This window comes from Daldinia decipiens (genome assembly GCF_022478715.1).
Source record: "Daldinia decipiens strain CBS 113046 unplaced genomic scaffold F4813scaffold_60, whole genome shotgun sequence".
Taxonomy (NCBI): domain Eukaryota; kingdom Fungi; phylum Ascomycota; class Sordariomycetes; order Xylariales; family Hypoxylaceae; genus Daldinia; species Daldinia decipiens.
This window is the reverse complement of record NW_026054603.1, coordinates 45,032-63,058: the sequence shown is the minus strand read 5'-3', so window position 1 is coordinate 63,058 and position 18,027 is coordinate 45,032. Positions and strand designations below refer to the sequence as shown.

Genomic DNA, 18,027 nt, shown 5'->3' with positions numbered 1-18,027 from the left:
GAGTGCAAAAGTTGCGAGGCAAACGCCTATTGCAAAGTCGAGCCAGTAGGTATTTGTCAAAACATGAGAAACTCGAGCTGACCCTCCAACATTACAGTCATGCCCTTATCAATGGCCATCTTTCAAACTTCAAACTTCCAACGCACTGCATGCCAAATCAGAAACAAGAAGTAAAGGACAAACAAAAGTATTGATCCTCTGGTGATGTAGTTGCCAATGTGATCCCCATCAACATTGGGGTATTAGTGACTTGGGTATCAAACCCCTTCCCTCCTTCCTATCGTCCATTCAAATCTGATTTTCTCCCCCTTTTTTTCTCCTTTTCTCACTCTGCATATGTGAACTCCTTATTGATCTTTTGGTGATCTCTATGTTCGCATCCTAGACTTCTGCTTCTGCCACTTTATGGCATTTGGTTCTTCACGTACCACAGCTAGAGCACCACGGCACTAATTCAGAACCCCCCCTGTTACCAGTTCTCTTCATGAATGATGTTGACGTTCTTTCAAGGATTTTACCACTTTCCATCGGTTTGGAACACCCTCGTGTTTCTCATCTTCCCAATCCTCACAATCTCTTACAACAACTCCGGATGCCTTCCACTCGGCCATTAGGAAAAGATTTCGGATCTCGGCCCAAGTCCCGAATCTTCGTGGGTTAAGAAAGGCAAGCGGGCTTTTTCCTTCATTGTCAACTAGAGTAGGGTCGGCGCCGTGCGCAAGTAGTGCCTTAACATTATCTTTTAGCAACGCACTAGAAGAATACCGATTAGCGCAGGCTACGTGTAGCGGGGTACGGCCCTCGAGATCGCGATGGTTGACATTCGCGCCCTGCTTTATAAATTCGACGAGTAGCTTGTGATCACGAGGGAACATCAGGTATTGGTAAATAGGGGTGCGGCCATCTTCATCAGTCGCATTGATATAAGCTCCTCTCTGTAAGAGGTAATAGATCAGAGGTCTATGCTCCCGGCTGCGTCCGCATAAGTGATGCAGGGCGGTGGTTCTTTGACGGCAGGAAAGATTCGGGTCTGCGCCATGATCGATCAAGGCTTTGAAAAGCTGTGAAGCATTGTTCAACACAAATTCATAGACGCGCTCCATATCGTGACTAAGCGCAATCTGCCTTGCAAACGGAGACTTCGGGTCGTAGGAAGCTAAAGATCGTGCTGCCTTAATGAGCGCAGTTTCAGAGGAACTTGGCTCTCGAAAGTTGGGGTCCGCCCCAAATCGAAGGAGTACTCTGGCCTTACTCATACGAGCACTGAGCTGAGCTTGGTAGAAAGCGTCTGGGTTGGGCTCCTCGCGGTTCGATCGGAAACGAGGCTTAAAGTCGATCACCTCCAATAGGGGAACACCATCTCCACACGCTCCAATTATTCCCGGCAGTAAAGGAGCTGGATTGATGTTGGCGCCATGCTTGACTAGAAGACTGACACAATCTTCAAAGTCCCTACCGCTCTTGGTTACGCGAACCACCCAATGGATAGGAAGCCAGAGTCTTCCAGGACCCATAGCGTTAGAGGGGACGGCAGCATTCACGTTTGCACCAAATTTGAGTAGGGTAGTGAAAACATCGAAATTTGCAAATTTGATGGCTACCGCGAGAGGGGTCAGATCAATGCTGAAATCAGCGCCTCCACGTTTGGCGCAAACCTTCATTAGGCGTCGTGGGATGGATTCGAGTTTGATAGCATGTGTCTGATGGAAACGATAGTTGACAAGGCTGGGGTCATACTTGATGATACGTCGTAGAAGTTTATGTTCGTTATTCACGCAAGCCCACCACAGCGCGTGTCGATCCTCGTAGCTATCCTGATCGTAGAGAGCTACTTCCATGGCGGCTGAGAGGCCGCGACAAGTCTGGGCTAGACTAACCTTAGTGGGTTGACTAATGTACGTCGCAATTTCGAGAATTATCTCCATCGGCATTCCTGTTAGTTCATTCGAGATAGCCGTGTTGGTGATAATGAGACCCATGTGAGGCTCGGCCTGAGGCTCGGCCTGATACTCTGCTCGAGGCATGGTCGCGGTAGTAGACCTCACTTTCAGTAATTGAATTGTTGTACGATGATATCAAAAGGTTTCCTAATTGAGAACTCGATGAAGTAACGCGGCTGTAAGGTGATTGGATTTAAATCAAAAGCAACCTAAGTTGATGATGATCGTAACGTATGTTGGATGCCGAGGATGGCAAGATGTCGACAAAGTGACGAAAGTGTATAAAGGCTCCGTAAAGCCTACAGTGATTGAAAAGGGTTGAAACCTTGTGATTGTATGTAGTTTTGGGTTGGAAAGAGAGTTGTTTATGGATGCGATTCCCACAAGAGTGAAGACCAGTGGTTGGGTAAACAAGGTGAGTTGGATGGTCTTGGGGTGGGAAAAGATGCATAAACTGAAACAGATATGCGCGGAGAAGACTTTCAGGTTGTCAGACTTCGGCTGTAAATGACTGTCGGCCTGTTTCTGTATTGCTCCGAGGTGACAGAGGAGGAAGTGACAATGTGAAGATGTCTTGGTAGAAGAAAATATTGTCAGAGGAAGGAAAGAACCATGGGTATTTATCTAAGCATCCCTCTGACACAATCACTCCAGGTACTTAGTAACAAGTTGTAGGGGAATCAGTCATCAGCTGTTGATTTAGAAGTTTTGTTTTTATGCGCAAAACACCATTGGGTAGGATCAACTGGACGACTAATCAGTGCTGAGTTCCTGCCAAAATCAAATATAAGCGGACCCCTTAAGCTACATATGACTAATTGGCCTACCTACACTGATCTAAAAGTATCTAAAAGTATCTAGGATGATCTATTCAGAAGCTAGGATTAATGCTAGGGCGTACGTAAACGGCATGTCTCAAACCATTCATATAATTTATTGTGTTCTAACAAATGGTCTTCAGCAATGGCCAGTCATATCATCACGGAGATTATATGCGGAATAGCAGGCTTTGATACGTAAATTAGATCCTCCAATATCATCACGATCCCTTTCTTTATTACCTTTCTCGAACTGCTTCGTGTCTTGTATCAGTACTATGGTACGTTGCTCATCGTATCCCCGTGAGAACGCGGCATGGGAAAACACGTTATTGTTAAGTAGATGTAAGAAACTTAAGCGTCATAAATGCCAGTATCCTACCAACCTAAGTTTATTGAAGAATGAAGTGCTGTAGAGGGACGGCTCTCGAACACTGGCATATTGATTTGTTAGTGGTTATGATGTAATAACTCTGGCAAGTCCCATCGAAATACATACGGAGGTGCTGCCGGACGACTGAGATTAATCATAAACACAATCAGGTCGTTTTACAGAACCTCCATATTAAAAAGGTGAGAGGTGGGCTTTTGTTTACTTTCAATGTAAATCTGATATTGAAAAAGTGTGGTTGGGTTAAGGTAATAATTCTCGTCATTTCACAAAGACCAATATTATGTCTAGAAGCTTTCAGGATATTTGCCTTATGGGACAGAATTAAGGTGCTTCCCTTTAAAATATGTACTTAAATAGAAGAAGTAATAGAATATGACTAGTGATCCAAATTTATCGGCATTAACCAAGTACAAAGACAGGTAGCAATAACACGAAGAAGCTGAATAAAGCCATATATACAACCACAGGAATGTTATTTCCGAATTAGATTACTCTACATTGACATGTGTTGATATTCACGATTTTTTCACTACGACAGCCTACATATATGTAAATATGGCCAAAGTAGATTGTACTCCAGCTAGTAGTATTTAATACATTGAAGAAATACCCAACTGAAAAATGGAATTGTTCAAACACCGTTAAATGTGATATTGCTAATTATAAGATAAAGGAGAATAAAAAAACATCTCATCAATGCGGAACGTTTCAAAATTGAAGAACCTACACTTAAAGGGGGGTGCTCATAATTCATACGCATTACTCTTAACTTTACGTAGATTTCTCTTAACTAAACGTAAACAAACTCATGATGAGATCAGATCTTCGTATCTAATCCCAGTTGATAAAACACGATTCTGAATAGGATAAAACTTCGATCATATCTTTTGGCCCCTATACTGCTGGAACTGAGGTCCTTCAAGTTATTTGATCTTAAGCTGGCAAGCTGGCTACCTGCTAAAAAGGGGTTAGGGGCCCCCTTTTCGCCTTCGAACTGTAAGATGTACCTAGGTACCGAGTTGAATTAGGTAATCAGTATCACGAGCCATTAGTGTAGCCACAAATCAAAAACCGTCAGCCACTTGTCTACTTGCACATGTCATACCTCCTAGGTACCTGCCTAGGTACAATACATAGCCTAACCTACATGTACCTAGGCTATACATTAGTACGAAACAGCAACGTCACTCGAGCTGCGCCGATTTCCCCAGCAGAAACAGGCTGCCAAGCCACAAACGTTGAGCCGACAACCTTAATAACTACCCATCGAGGCCTTCCATCTTTGGAAGCTATTGAGCGAGTTTCCCTCATTTAGGAAAAATAATCAATATAGTCATAATTATTGGAGTTGAAGCGAAAATGTTCTTGTTTACATAAGTTACAATTTTGTTTGGTAAATAATATCGACTAGCTAAAGTGGCGCCTGCATCAGAAAGACCCAAGTTCTCATCTCGTCCACTACCTAATCTATCCAAGTTTACTAAGAGCGAAGAGGGAAGAGACAAGAGGTGGCAGACAGACTGACACACCCTACCTATCATAACTGGCTCCCGTCTTGCCCAAAGCCGGAACCGCTGTCGTTATGATTGGCACGTCGATACCGGAGTACATCTTCATCCGTATATGCATATTCATGCTGCAGTATACCACGCCGCTCTGCATAGTATGCCTAACTTTCTTGGCAGCGGCCCATAGCTGGTCCCTCTCAGCGGTGCTATCCCGCCCTCTGGGCATAGGGTTACTCCTCTACTGCATCGTTGACGTGCTGTACGCTATTCTGATCTACATCCCGCACAATCGGCGGTTAAAGGACGAAGCAAAACATCCACCTCAGCTTCCACGTGAAGAACGCCGTGCTCTGTTCCAGCGCTGCTTCGCAAACGTACCTGACGTCCGGCGCTATATCCAGATGTGGTTCCTTGGCGCAGACGAGTCTGACATACGGAGAGACAACGTACGCGACTTTATTCTTTGGGCATTTTTTGATAAGGGTCCGGGTCAGGAGTCCGACGAGGAAGACAAAGAAATAGACGAGTACATAGAAATTATCGAAGGGCGCCTGGGACGCAGGTTAGAACCGGGAAGAGGGAAGGCTGAGGGTCTCCGATTAACCCTGGACGAAGTGGAAACCCGATATAGAAGTGTTGTGTGGTATTTTCTCGTGGGACTGGTCGACTTTGTGTCGCATTGCCGATTAGCGCGTAGCGGGTTCCATTATCATGCTCACTCGCCGTCTAAGACCCGCTCACTCATCCCTCCGCGATTACAAGACCTCTTCGCCGAAAGGTATTCCGAGGCAGATGGATTAACTTATTGGCACCGTCCGCATACCGCTTCCGATAAACTTCCAGTTGTGTTCTTGCATGGTATCGGTATCGGCCTTTACCCGTACGTGCCATTCCTTGCTCGACTGAACTCGCAATCAAAAGAACAAGATGGAGAGGGACAGATAGGTATTATTGCTATCGAGGTTCTACCAGTGTCCTTCCGGCTCACGGGGGAACCATTAGGCAGGGTCGAATTCCTGAAGCAGGTTGCTACGATTCTGGATGTGCACAGGTGGGACAGGTTCGTGTTAGCATCCCATTCGTATGGAACCGTCTTGGCAACCCACATGCTGCGCTCGGAAAACCTAAGCGACCGGATCGCTTCAACGGTTCTCATCGACCCCGTGACTATCTTGTTGCATCTACCAGATGTAGCATACAACTTTACTAGACGCAGGCCTAAAGGGGCCAACGAGTGGCAGCTATGGTACTTTGCGAGTATGGATCCCGGGGTGGCGCACTGCCTTGGGCGGTATTTCTTTTGGAAAGATAATATTGTTTGGAAGGAAGAGCTATTGGGAGTGGCGAGACGATCATCTGCAGAAGTAGGTGGTGTGGGTGATCAGGGGGGCCGAGCTACTGCAAGACCGCGGCGAAAGGTAGCGGTGTGTCTTGCAGAGCGAGATTTGATTGTCGACACTTCAGTGGTGGCCCAATATTTGGGCACTGCTGGTGATGGATGGGTCACCCCCAACCCTGCAGATAAAGAAGATTATAGGCTTGAGAAGCTGTCTATAGAACGAGATAGATTGGGGGATAGCCTTCTCACACGCGACGGGATCGAGCTACTCTGGTTTCCGGGATTAGATCATGCTCAAGTGTTTGACTCGGAGCAGACTCAGGATCGACTTTGCAGAGTAATACGCCGTCATTGTAAAGAATAGATGTCCACCCTGGAAATTGCCACTGATTATCTAGTTAATAAGTAATAGAGTTAAAGATTCATGCGCCACTAGACACCTGGCATTTTAGACCTACACGTACAGACTTGTTGAATTGGCTGTATGTGAATGCTATTGATAGTAGCTTCAACCGATTGAATCAGCCTTTGCCTCGTCGCCTCCCCAACCTGTCAAGTAGACCACCACAGGTTCCGGGCCACTCCGGATGAGAATCCACACAACATTCTCATCAGTCTCGTTGATTTCTTGATGTTCAGTCCAGGGCGGGATGAAAGCAAAATCCCCTGGCGAGAGCTCATGTCTCTTGGGTTCTTCGTCCGCACCGGAGCTAGTCACCAATCTATCATTTGTCAGTTTTTCCTGCAGACCCTAGAAATTTCAATTTATTGGAGATAGAAAGCTGAAGAGTGATACAAGAGTGATTGGGGCGTAATTACGTACTGCGAACAAGTTAGCCTACATGATTTACGTAGAGTAACAAGTGCCTATCATAGATAGTAGAGAAATAAGGTTTTATATCCTCAAGTTCAAAATTCTTTTAATACATACCATTCCCTTGCCTGAGGCGGCGTAGATGATAGTCTCTATGTGAATGTTAGATAGAGTACTTTGACGCGTTTGCGATCGAGCCAAGACTGACCTTGTTCACCATGGTGATGTACTGCCGAGGAACACCGGGGCTTGGCTATCAAAACTATGGACGATGTTACTATAAATCTGACATAGGGTTGGAACGACTACATAATTGGGAATTGGGCAAGGGTTGATTATTGTCTATAATGGCATCCTACAGGACGCACAGTACATGTACAAAAGGGAAGTAGTTGGGTAGGTAGACAAGGAGGTAGCTTACCAGTAGCACACATTCTATCACTCTTGCCGATCACAGCTCCCTGGCGAATCATGGGCGCATCCTTCCCGCCTCTTTGAGCCTCAAGGTCAGAAGCTTTTGTAATTTGTACCTCAGAAGGTAGTATCATCGGAAGCAGGTCGGGAAGAAGAGAAAAGAATCCAGACATAACTCCTATAATAGTTGGGACGACGCACATACGGAGTGGTATTATTGAAGATGATTAACACTGGATGAAAACGGACTTAAAGATGGGACAATAGATTGATGATGATGGAAGACAGCTGAGGGGTAGGGCTTCAATATATTTTAATAGCTTGCTAAATCAGGATTGCAAGTACATGTAGATATACGATATAAGGCTTGCGAGGTTAACAAACAGGGTTGAAGAAGCTTGAATATGGCTTTTATCTTGCTGACGTTATGTGATGTAGAGATGATTATAGTAGCTTTATAGACTAATAGCTTGAAGTAAACATTGATGAAACTACCTGACGTTTGCCCGCTACATTCAGGTTAGGTACATTCAGGTTAGGTACGAAAATACGTATGCAATGCGGTCCGTGCATATTGCCCTAAAACAGTGGACCACGTAGACTCCACCTTCTAGGATGGATACACGAGCTACTAGGTTAGGTATGTTTATGGTTGTTCTTGCTCTCTACAACGTCCTCTAAAACTCAAGAACGTACAAAATACAACATGAGAACTTATTCGCACATATGATTGGTAATGGCGAATATCCATATCATCTTCTCATGAGTAACTGCAAAGGAGCAACTATCGGCTCATCAGGGACCAGGCTCATATCCTAAACACACCTTCCCTTGCTGCTAAAAGGTCTTCCCGTGCTCATAATAGTATTGATAGAACACCCCTTCTCTACACCATAGATATAACTATAAAAGCGCATGATTCAAGGGCTCATTTTGAGCAGCCCTATGTAGAATAAATAGAGTCTAGTTGCGTAGTAAAAAAGAACATGAAAACATATAATCACTTCTCCTGAATAAATATGGCAACATTATACCAAGGTCATTAAAATAACCTGATTTTCGCTCTTGAACACATCGTCTATCTAGCCTCGGGTCTTTGGCCTAGATATGATTTACCGGGAGAGAGTCCCTCGGGTCTCGGCAGCCACACAAGGGTAAGATCGATGCCAAAAATAGGGGCCCCGATCGCTTAGAGGCGACAAGGAGTTCCGTGGCCTCGGGCTTCATGAGCCTAGCCAAATTCAGGGGGAGCCTGAAGAGAAGCCTACACTACAATGCTAGGCAGCCAGCTTGATGCTGCAACTAAATAGTACTTTATGCTTGGCATACTTAGGATGACAAGTCCGCCGAGCAGTGGAGGACAGCGGAGAGGCGGGACGATCTCGATATGCTGGATTTGCACGGACTACATTGGTTTCAATACGGTCCCTAGGTAGCCATACTAGTAATCAAGTAGACTCGAAGAGGAAGCTCAAATGTCGGGACGACTAAGACAGAAATAGCAGCGGCTCTCCAAATCTAGTGCTCCAATACTAGACGACTGCCGATGGCATCACGGGAACGGATTTCCGTAGGCGAAGTAAAATTCCGATTTTCGCTGATGTCGTTGATAACAGATTGAGTCGCATTTGCATCCATACCCTAACAAGATAGGCAGGGGACCTAGGGCCCCGACGTTTGCGCAGATGACCAAGAGTCTTGTCGCCAAATGCCAAGGGCGGTTTCCAGCGCGCCAAGCAAGCCTGGAGAGCAACCCTTCCCAAACCTGACCTACATGCGGGCGAAATCGTGCTTCACAAACTTGGCCCAAAAGTTTTCTAGCATCGGCGATGATGTCCTAACATTAGGTAGTAACATCATAGCAGACATGCCAAGAAACCACCCCGATTGCAGGTGGTCTATGCGGTATAAACATCTATAAAAAGCCTACATAGCGACAAATCCATATGGATCTTGGGGTTAGACATAGTAAATCTATAGCCAGGAGTGGACCTACATGGTAATATCAAGAAATATGGACGGGTAAATGCCTGCGTGCAAAATAATCCTTACCCATACCCACAGCATCAGTCGATAACTAGAAGGGAAGGCGGTTTGCCATCGGAAGTACATGTTATAACCTTGCAAGGTATGGCGACTCTTTCGGCTCTTCTTCTGCAGAGCAGCACGTAGATCTTGAGTCGGAGGAATAATGGTAACAAACAGGCACTACTAACATAGAAAGGCAGTATCGCAGTTGTAGTCTTCGAGTTCTTTTAGTTGATGGCTCCGAGATGTATCGTAGCATCGTCAGGTGTAGCGTACCAAATTACCAAATTGGATCTGTGATCCGATAATGGCTGGTTGATAATGGCTGGCTTCCCTTTCACGGCCCTAGGCTGTTTTTTCCCACGAGAGGAATGAGCAGCCGTTCCAATAGGATCGAGGACATAGCTAGATCGGGGATCCTGCAGGGTTAGATTCACGTAACGCGAGATGTATTGGTGGGTGAGTTTTCGGTAGACAAGGCATGGGGGACAAAATTATTGTCCCAATAGCTTAGAGGACTAGCCACATCTTGAAATTACAACCGAGCGAAAGGGATGGTATGGCGTGTGATAGGGATCTTCAACCGTAAGATACCTAGGTACGCCATATAATCATCTTGTCACGGATATCCGGACAAAGAAACTCTTGGGCGGTAATCTGCTTAACACGTAAGGTATGCCGCGATGCGGGTTGCGGGATATGGCTCTTTCGGGACTAGTCGATCTGGCAGTGTTGTTGGCAGTGATGTCGAAGACGGTAAGGAAGGTAAGGAAGATCAGAAGATGGTTTTAATGGATTAGGTGCTTAAGGAACAAAATTGAAAGATGCGCTAAGGTTAGGCACCTGATATGCCTTCCTCGTATAAAGGAAAACGTGCATGAGAATAGCAGGTACGAACTTGAGGTCTTAGTCAGTAATAAATGCCAAACAGCGATGGGGCCAGAATATAGCATTAAGAGATGTGACTATAGCGCCCATGTACCCTGTAATGACAACTATTAGAAGTCTAGAATTACTAATTAGGGGAATAGTTGCGGGAGTGCTTCGTGGTATTTTCCGGTATGGGTGGATATGGATGGATATGGGTGGAACCTTCCCGGTCCCAATCCGGTGGGTCAGCGCGATTAGTACATAGGTACACAGATACACAGCAAGTTGGCAAGGTATAATCGAATCAAAACAACAACCTTAACCTTAGGTAGTCGACTAATCATCTACGTTACCTTATTATCCCCCATTGCCAATGGACCGATCCCGTTCCGATTCTTTTAATCAATTCTGAACAACTCCTGGATAAACTTGGATATATAGACAGCGCAGAACCGGTATTGATAAGCCATTGGAATCCCTCTTCCGATCTTTTCCACCCTCCACATAACATCTTGGTGCCTTGCTAGCCAGGCCAAGCCTATCAATTAATTCGATGATTCTGTCAATTCTAAACTTTACTATTAACCGCCGCCGTGGAACCACGTCCACTTTACATGTGAACAGATGAGCGATGAGCTGTTACATCTACGTCGGGCTTAAATCTGCAAATAATCCATCTACCGTCATTATGATAACGAGATACCTCCCTCCTTGTTCCTAATCTTCAAACAGTGTCCCTATGCTCGTCGCCTTTGCGCGACTAGGAGCCAGCGTTGCCGATATTAAGGGGGAGAAAGATTGTAGGAAAATTGGTGTGCTTTAAATCATTCACGATCCGGATCTCGTTTAATCTTCTCTCTCCACGACCGACTCTGGGTTTTCAACCCCTCAGCTCTCCACCACGTGGCGGTCATCCTTGTCAATTGGATCCTTCGAACCCCCGACTTGTCACCTGTACGCTTGGGTTCCGCAGCGGAAGTCGTCAAAATGTCCGACAAAGGACGCGAGCGTATCTGGCACCCAAGGCCCACGACTACTTCGTCGGACGAGGCTAGCGCCAGCAATGCCACGGCACCGGACAACGAGCCGTCAGAGTCAACCTCGACTTACACGGTGAATATACACAATCCTGCTGTCGCGTACGGAGGATTAAACCCCGAAATTGAAGAGCATGTTCTCGTTGTTAAGTCTGTTCCCGATCATGATTTGCGGTACGGTACTACGGATCGCCGCAAGATGCTCGGTCCCGACTTAGACGAGGATCTTGATGTTCCTATACAGCGGCATAGTACAAGCGTGGCAAGCCGAGGTTCGTGAATCCACGCCTCCGTTCTATAAGCAGCGTTTACGCTCTTTTTCGTTAGCCTGGAACCTCGGATTCAAAGACGCCTTAGCTGACAATTACCGACAGACCTAAGTCCCGCCCTTTCGTCTCCGAGCGGCGATTCCGATATAAGTCCTATCCTCAATCTTCCCTCCGAATTAATTGATGCAATATTTTCCTGGCTTGCTCCTCTAGAGCTAGCCACCGTCTCTCTCGTTTGCCGTGCACTGCGAAACCATGCAAACTCCGATACACAGTGGAGGCGACACGTATTATCGAACCTTCCAGGAAATCGTGTCACTTCCCCGTATCCATGTCAAAGCTGGCGCGAGCTCTACATATCACACGACCCGTACTGGTTTTTGACGAAACACAAGCTATGGTTTTGCGATCACGAGTTGACCGGCCAAATAATCATCATCCGATACGACGAGCGCCGAGGCTGCATCGAAGGTTATCAGATGCTCGCTACGCGTAATAGAGATGGTAGCGAGCCATGGGGTGCTGATCAGGCAGTTCACATCCACTATTTCGAACCTACTGTGAAGTTGCATCTCGACAAGCCCGTATTGCAACTGGATGTAGATAGCTTCGAGAACATAGTTCGTGGAAAGTCTCCATCTCTATCCTTCCGACATTTCTTCTCGGAGCAGCCAATGCGTATTAACGGCGGGACGGATCCTCGATTTAGCAACTTTCTTCTGGCAAAGCCTCTTACCAAGTCCGCCCTAGTTGGCCGCATGATAAACGAATTTCCTTATGGTTATGTCTGGCCCCCACCCGCAATTCCAGCGCGCCATCGTGTGACAGGCCAACCGACTGGTGTGCATCCGCTTGCGACATCTCTGAGTTATACAAGGTCGACGTCAGCAATGTGGCAGCCGCGCAACCGCTCGGAAGCATCCGATCAAACGTTCCGTATTAGGCGATGGATGGAGATGGGGCCACCAACTCTCGGAGTGCATGCTGCCGAGGAGCTAGTAACTTACTCAACTCTTGACTCCGCCCTATATACTCCAACGGCTGAGAAACCCTGGAGAGGAATATGGGTTGGCGATTTTAGCGGGCACGGTTGCGAGTTTCTATTGATCAACCAGCCTGATGACGAGAGTGAGGAGGAGGAACCCTTCGAGCAGCTTCAGGACGAGACAGAGTCAGAGTTTGAACAACGCTTTCTTCACGAACGTGTCTATCGCGGCCGGCTAGAAGCGGTCAAGCTAACAGGCGACGTTAATGTACCGAGAGGCGAGTATACTTTTGTTGCTGATGATTTAAGCGACAATGGATTGTTAGGCACGGCTAAAGAGCCGCCGTTTGAAGGCGCTCGAGTTGTGAAAAGCCGAGGACACATTGCTCACATGGGATTTTCTAATGGTGAGATATCTAATACTTGGATTATTTCTGTCGTTTCCACTAAACTATCTATAGATCGATATATCGAGTCGCAGCTCCTCTTGCTCTCATATAATCGCCTGGCGCAGTATTGGGTTGGTTTCGGCCACATTAGCTTCTTCGAAAGAGTTGATATCGATCAATTTCTCGTGCCCAAATAGTATTGCCATTACCATAAACGTATATATAAGCGTATATATTATTTTCTCAAGTACATAGTATCCTAGGACATACGCCTGTATTTTCCCCCAACCGACGTTACTATTTTTAATGGAGAATACTATTATGATGAAACCTACGGAATCCTACATAGGTAGTGTGCCTAATTATTCCCAAGTTTAAAAGACGTTAGTTATAACTACCTACGTTAAAGTACAAAGGCTAGATTAATAGGTACAGACTTTACAATGTACTTAGTAGTACTTGAGCTGAATATTCAACATACTCGTATCTCCGATATACCGCCTCAAGTGTAACAGAATCAATACCGTATCATTGATAATAAGAGGTACATGTAGGTATGGATTTATATCTAAACCCGATGCTCTAGGTTACATGTATTTTTTTGATTATGTACACAGGACTTCATGTATCGCAGCTCCATTAAATAAGCTACGGTCCGTGCTTTGGACCCCGGCTTTCCTTAGCGACGTCATCCACCATCATGCAAATTCCAGATCCAACAAATATCAACTATTACATTACCAATTCAACGACGTTCTAGTCTTCCAATTTCCATTGTTAACTTCTCTAAACACAAAGGGTTTAATTTATTATAGACTTCCCCGATTGCTGTATCTTTATCTTGTTAATCACCAAGTAACTACCAGCCCAATTCTTCTCCTTGGCCCTGATTTAATCCTCTTTGGTAATCGTCATACGCCGTGAAAAAGTCGAAGCCATACAGTCACCAGTCTAAGCTTATGATTGGGTGTTTTCCCTCTATATGCTAGAATATATCGCATTTCTAGACTTACTAAACCGCATTACGTGAATACTAGTCGCGAGGCAACTATACGAGACTGAGCTGTGGTAGTCTCTAGACTATATTAGACCAGAACACGGCCGTTTCGCTGTTTCGCGGTATGGCAGATAAATACGTCATTCAAGTCACTGCTGGGTCAGATTACGACTTAGATCAACATGTCATAGTGCCAGTTAACACGCACGAACCGATTAAAATTAGTAGCGAACTGATCGACATCGATCTCAACGTTCGCGTGCAAAACTATCGAGGTCTGCCAAGGAATTCGCCTACTACGTCTCCTTATTTCTCTCACGAACCACATGCTTCCAGTAAGGATCAATACAGCATAGCGATTCGCTTTACCCCCAAGAGGCCAGCAAGTCCTCCTAGCTCAAAGACTACTTCTACCGACCCGTCCAGGTCTTCGTCTCCAGAAACCAGCGGGGAAGATACCAGCGAAGAATCGACAAATGGCATATCTGGGGAAGACCTCCAATTTGGAAATGACTTTGAGCATCCGATCCGTGATCGCCTCCCACCCGGCTTTAGCTATGCTATGAACATTGTAAAATGGTGGATCGATCCCGGTCTTGAGGGCGATGCGTACGCGGATCAGCCATATCTCTACGGATCAGCCCTCTCATCATTTAATTCCGTTCATATTGGCACAGGGGAGGTCAATCCCGAAAAGGGCGGGTTATGGTTCGAGGAAGGTGGCGATGAAGACGGGTTGAAAGAGCGAGAGGCCATCGGCGCTCCAGCAATAGCGAAAGACCGCATGAAGTGGGCTTTGAAGCCGGCAAACAAGAGCAAATGGCTATTCCAGTACGATAAAACGTACTGCCTGGACTTTTTCAACCCGTATTTGGACTTTAGCGAGTTCAGCCTGCGCTTACCGGGCTTCACTCTACCAATCATGAAGTATTGGGACGGCCAGAGCCTACGGTAAGGAACCCCCCGACTTACTAACGCATCTCATTATGATTTGTTGGAATCGTCCTTTCTCATTGCGTCGTTTTACCTATCTAGGTCCAACCCGAAACGCTCACACACCCTTAGATACACGTTACGAAACCGGTCGACTACCGACACCTACCTGGTCATTGTGTTTACACTCTACCGGAAGGAAGACGTCAACGAGGATGGGTCTCTAAAGCCGGCTGCGCTGGAAGCTGCCAAGCAGGGCAAGGAGATAGCTAAGGAGGCGGGGAAAGCGGAAGCGGAAGCGGACACTGAAGACGTGAATAAGGATGAAGACTACCAAGAAGCTCGAAAGAAATTCGAGAAGCTTAATGTCAGCGACAAGGGTAGTGCCTCGCAGACTGGGGATTATGGGGTAGATTAAACGGGACTCTGGCTTTTACCTATTACATACTAATTATTACATACTCTTCTTCTACCAATCAACATTTCAAAACCCACGATACATAATGAACTCTCAGTTCTGAATATAAAATCCAATCCAGCAAGCTCGTCTCCACCCACTTACCCTAACCCCATCGCCAAACTTACCTACTCCCAAGTTGTGCTAGTCTCAACCACTTTCTTTTTCCTTCGAAGCGCGAAGGAATCCTTAACCGTGATTGGCTGTCTGTGTTTACACGATATATACCGCAACGAGGGCCTGAGCAAACATGCAATCTTGAAGCAATCCTAGTGCAATGGCCATTATTCGGTAGTTAGCTTGAGACCCGGGTTAGATTCCCGGAGCTTGTAGCAATCGCTTCTGCGATCATGTTGAGTGAGAGTTAACGCGTACTTTAGTCTACCTTTTCTTCTTCTCTTTTTCTTTTTTTAAATCTTATGTGTGTCGGTTTACGCGGCGGTATTAATCCTAGTTCTGGTTTTTACGTGAACGCGACTGTCACTTGGGTGAAAATATATCCAGAGCGTTAGATGTTGTGAGGTTAGTGTACTATTATCCAGTTATGAGATCGCCTACGACGGAATGGGTCAGATATTGTGTAGAAATAGCACAGATGGTACATTACAACTAACTCTAGAAAGTACCAGCGGAAACACAACTTAGCCGAAGGATCCTTATTCTGGATATATGCCTGTACCGGCAAAACAATATTTTCTCATGTATCTTCAAGTAATTATTGAAAAGTCTCGTGGCTTAGGCGGGGCTTCTTATCATTCTTCAGGAATGGTGGTGATGAAATAACTTGTATCCTTGTGATTATACTTGTGAAGTAACCTAGGTGATGTTTATTATCTTAACGAACTGCAATCTAAGAGATTTTAGGTTCCTAATGAACTTGTTTATATCCAGTGAGCATGCTATGACTATCTACCTGGATATCTGTATGTCATTTCCCACTCAGTCGCCCAATATGTCAGGATACTAGATGATACATCGAGAACAAAGGACATTGTCAGTATTTATAGATATAGGATCCCGTTGTAGTGGCTTCAAGTTCTTCGCGGAATAATGAAATTGTTTCCTTGCTTCTTGCTCCACCTCGCGACACGATGTGCGTCTATAGCGTATGGGTCTATCTGAACCGCCGCGCCGCCCGACGGAACATAGGACTCGAGGTCCTGATTCACTCGTCCCATCTTTGGGTCGCCTTTTGATTGTCTCTGTAATCGCGTGATGAATACAGTAGGTAATCGTCTGATGTTGTTACATAATAGGGGTTGACTGTAATCCCAAATTCCCGCGCACATCCCGTCTTTGGTGTCTTGTCTCTTGAGGTATGGTTTCCTTTTCAATGGTGGAAATCTTATATATGGCCCTCTTGCTCATTGCTCCTTCCCACAGGCTGTAATTAGGTTGACCGCTAGATGAGAGGATTAGCTACCTAAACCTTTATTAAAGGATGAAGTACGAACCCGAAGATACTATAATTGATGGGCAGAATGTCTCCCATGGGTTGTCCGGGTCGAGTCACATTTACAACAGCTTAAAATAGTATATTGTATTGAAGTTGATGTGATAATAGAATAGTGTTTGTTAAACGTTGTAGTATAAGGAGTTAGTTAAGATAGTCGGTTGCGAAGGGTATCTGTGATAGCTATTAGCCCTAACTCTTCATAGATGATAAGACAAAATGGTAAACAAATCAACTTACTACTTGTATTCGATGGACATCATCAGTGGCCCACGGGAGATTAATGTAGATAAATCTCTTATCAGCCTTGGTAGGAGGATATCCCGCCGCGTATCCGTACAAATCGTGAGGGAACATTCCTGGGAGCAGGGATTGCAGCTTCTCCCTATTCGAGGCATGAAACAAGACACGAAAGTCATTGTAGACTTTTTCCATGTCCTCTTCGAAGGATTTGACAGTCTTGCTGCTGGGGGTGACACTATGATTATGCCATTCCTTTGCCATGTCTACCGTCATAAGGAATAAGGCTTCGAGCGCGGTGCCGTTGTCGAGTCTTCTGCTTGGGGATGGTTCCTCAGCCATCTTTGCATATGGTAGGACGTACCTCTTCAGAATCTATGGCGTTAGGTTGCAGTAAGTTTATTCCGCCGTGGATCAAGATTTGTGTATGTTTTTAGGATAGAAATTGGGGAATATTTATCATCTCAGTCGAAGTTGAAAACCAGCATGCTGGTCATTTTTTTTTGTCAGATGCCACCGTGACTGGAGGAGACGCTGATTATTATGAATGATGAATTTGATGATTTAGGATAGGTAGGTAGGTTAGGGTTGGGTAATTTTGAAGGGTTATGAGTAAAGTTTTCATGGGTTAGGTGGTAGGTAATTATGATTATTAGGATTGGTAGGATTGGTGGGAAAGGTTGGGGAAAGTTATGGCTTGTGTGGTTAAATATTGATTGTAAAAGTAGCAATTGGATTTTAGGGAAGGGGCAGAATGAAAAGATCCTTAGGTATCAACTCAAATCGCCATGGCGATGAGGTTATGGAAGGTTATGGAAGGTATGACTCAGAATGTTGCCCGCGGCGATGTTGGGATGCCAAGATTGTTGACGCTTAGGGGGTGGCATGGGTAGGGAAACACTCTGCCCAGTCATCTATGCCAGTCTATCATGTGTTAGTGGAGAGGTTTCCATTCCTATGACTTTCCCTTTGCCATGTTATACTTCGACACCTCCTCCATATCCAGAGTCACATCCTGTCACCTAACAGGTCTTTATATTTGACTCTAATGGTTAGAGGGGACATATTGAAGATAATAAAAAGGGGCCTGGGTCGTTCACACCAAATAAAGAACCAATATAGTTCTTAGTGTAGTGGTTATA

At 45.5% G+C, this 18,027-nt stretch overlaps 6 protein-coding genes across 6 annotated transcripts; 3 read left to right on the top strand and 3 right to left on the bottom strand.

Annotated features, from left to right (window-relative positions):
• Positions 1 to 482: 482 nt before the first annotated feature.
• Positions 483 to 2,024, bottom strand: F4813DRAFT_400805 (ankyrin; the record flags this gene model as incomplete). Its single annotated transcript, XM_049248315.1, has 1 exon — positions 483 to 2,024. One exon carries the CDS (start codon positions 2,022 to 2,024, stop codon positions 483 to 485), a length of 1,542 nt encoding a protein of 513 aa, XP_049094704.1.
• Positions 2,025 to 4,389: 2,365 nt separating this feature from the next.
• Positions 4,390 to 6,710, top strand: F4813DRAFT_376960 (uncharacterized protein). The gene has a single exon (XM_049245181.1). The coding sequence runs from the start codon at positions 4,735 to 4,737 to the stop codon at positions 6,361 to 6,363; it is 1,629 nt and encodes a 542-aa protein (XP_049094703.1). The 5' UTR covers positions 4,390 to 4,734; the 3' UTR covers positions 6,364 to 6,710.
• On the bottom strand, positions 6,464 to 7,785 carry F4813DRAFT_376954 (RmlC-like cupin). Its single transcript, XM_049245180.1, has 5 exons — positions 7,235 to 7,785; positions 7,022 to 7,075; positions 6,931 to 6,965; positions 6,823 to 6,866; positions 6,464 to 6,721 (listed from the first exon to the last, which is right to left on the bottom strand). Exons 1-5 carry the CDS (start codon positions 7,428 to 7,430, stop codon positions 6,508 to 6,510), a joined length of 543 nt encoding a protein of 180 aa, XP_049094702.1. The 5' UTR covers positions 7,431 to 7,785; the 3' UTR covers positions 6,464 to 6,507.
• A 2,647-nt stretch (positions 7,786 to 10,432) lies between these two features.
• On the top strand, positions 10,433 to 13,398 carry F4813DRAFT_376949 (F-box domain-containing protein). Its single transcript, XM_049245179.1, has 3 exons — positions 10,433 to 11,434; positions 11,537 to 12,823; positions 12,878 to 13,398. Exons 1-3 carry the CDS (start codon positions 11,113 to 11,115, stop codon positions 13,000 to 13,002), a joined length of 1,734 nt encoding a protein of 577 aa, XP_049094701.1. The 5' UTR covers positions 10,433 to 11,112; the 3' UTR covers positions 13,003 to 13,398.
• Positions 13,399 to 13,428: 30 nt separating this feature from the next.
• F4813DRAFT_301034 (DUF1769-domain-containing protein) lies at positions 13,429 to 15,250 on the top strand. Its single transcript, XM_049240761.1, has 2 exons — positions 13,429 to 14,753; positions 14,838 to 15,250. The coding sequence occupies exons 1-2, from the start codon at positions 13,927 to 13,929 to the stop codon at positions 15,151 to 15,153; spliced, it is 1,143 nt and encodes a 380-aa protein (XP_049094700.1). The 5' UTR covers positions 13,429 to 13,926; the 3' UTR covers positions 15,154 to 15,250.
• A 1,539-nt stretch (positions 15,251 to 16,789) lies between these two features.
• F4813DRAFT_400799 (uncharacterized protein) lies at positions 16,790 to 17,334 on the bottom strand (the record flags this gene model as incomplete). Its single annotated transcript, XM_049248314.1, has 2 exons — positions 16,886 to 17,334; positions 16,790 to 16,819 (listed from the first exon to the last, which is right to left on the bottom strand). Exons 1-2 carry the CDS (start codon positions 17,225 to 17,227, stop codon positions 16,790 to 16,792), a joined length of 372 nt encoding a protein of 123 aa, XP_049094699.1. The 5' UTR covers positions 17,228 to 17,334.
• Positions 17,335 to 18,027: the final 693 nt, after the last annotated feature.

Bases quoted from the DNA above. Each gene is read 5' to 3' on its own strand.
- F4813DRAFT_301034 (XM_049240761.1), top strand. From the start codon at position 13,927: ATGGCAGATAAATACGTCATTCAAGTCACTGCTGGGTCAGATTACGAC. The intron at 14,754-14,837 runs GTAAGGAACCCC...TTACCTATCTAG, and splicing joins TGGGACGGCCAGAGCCTACG to GTCCAACCCGAAACGCTCAC.
- F4813DRAFT_376954 (XM_049245180.1), bottom strand. From the start codon at position 7,430: ATGTGCGTCGTCCCAACTATTATAGGAGTTATGTCTGGATTCTTTTCT. The intron at 7,076-7,234 runs GTAAGCTACCTC...CATCGTCCATAG, and splicing joins TGATAGAATGTGTGCTACTG to TTTTGATAGCCAAGCCCCGG. The intron at 6,966-7,021 runs GTCAGTCTTGGC...ACATTCACATAG, and splicing joins ACATCACCATGGTGAACAAG to AGACTATCATCTACGCCGCC.
- F4813DRAFT_376960 (XM_049245181.1), top strand. From the start codon at position 4,735: ATGATTGGCACGTCGATACCGGAGTACATCTTCATCCGTATATGCATA.
- F4813DRAFT_376949 (XM_049245179.1), top strand. From the start codon at position 11,113: ATGTCCGACAAAGGACGCGAGCGTATCTGGCACCCAAGGCCCACGACT. The intron at 11,435-11,536 runs GTTCGTGAATCC...AATTACCGACAG, and splicing joins TACAAGCGTGGCAAGCCGAG to ACCTAAGTCCCGCCCTTTCG. The intron at 12,824-12,877 runs GTGAGATATCTA...AACTATCTATAG, and splicing joins TCACATGGGATTTTCTAATG to ATCGATATATCGAGTCGCAG.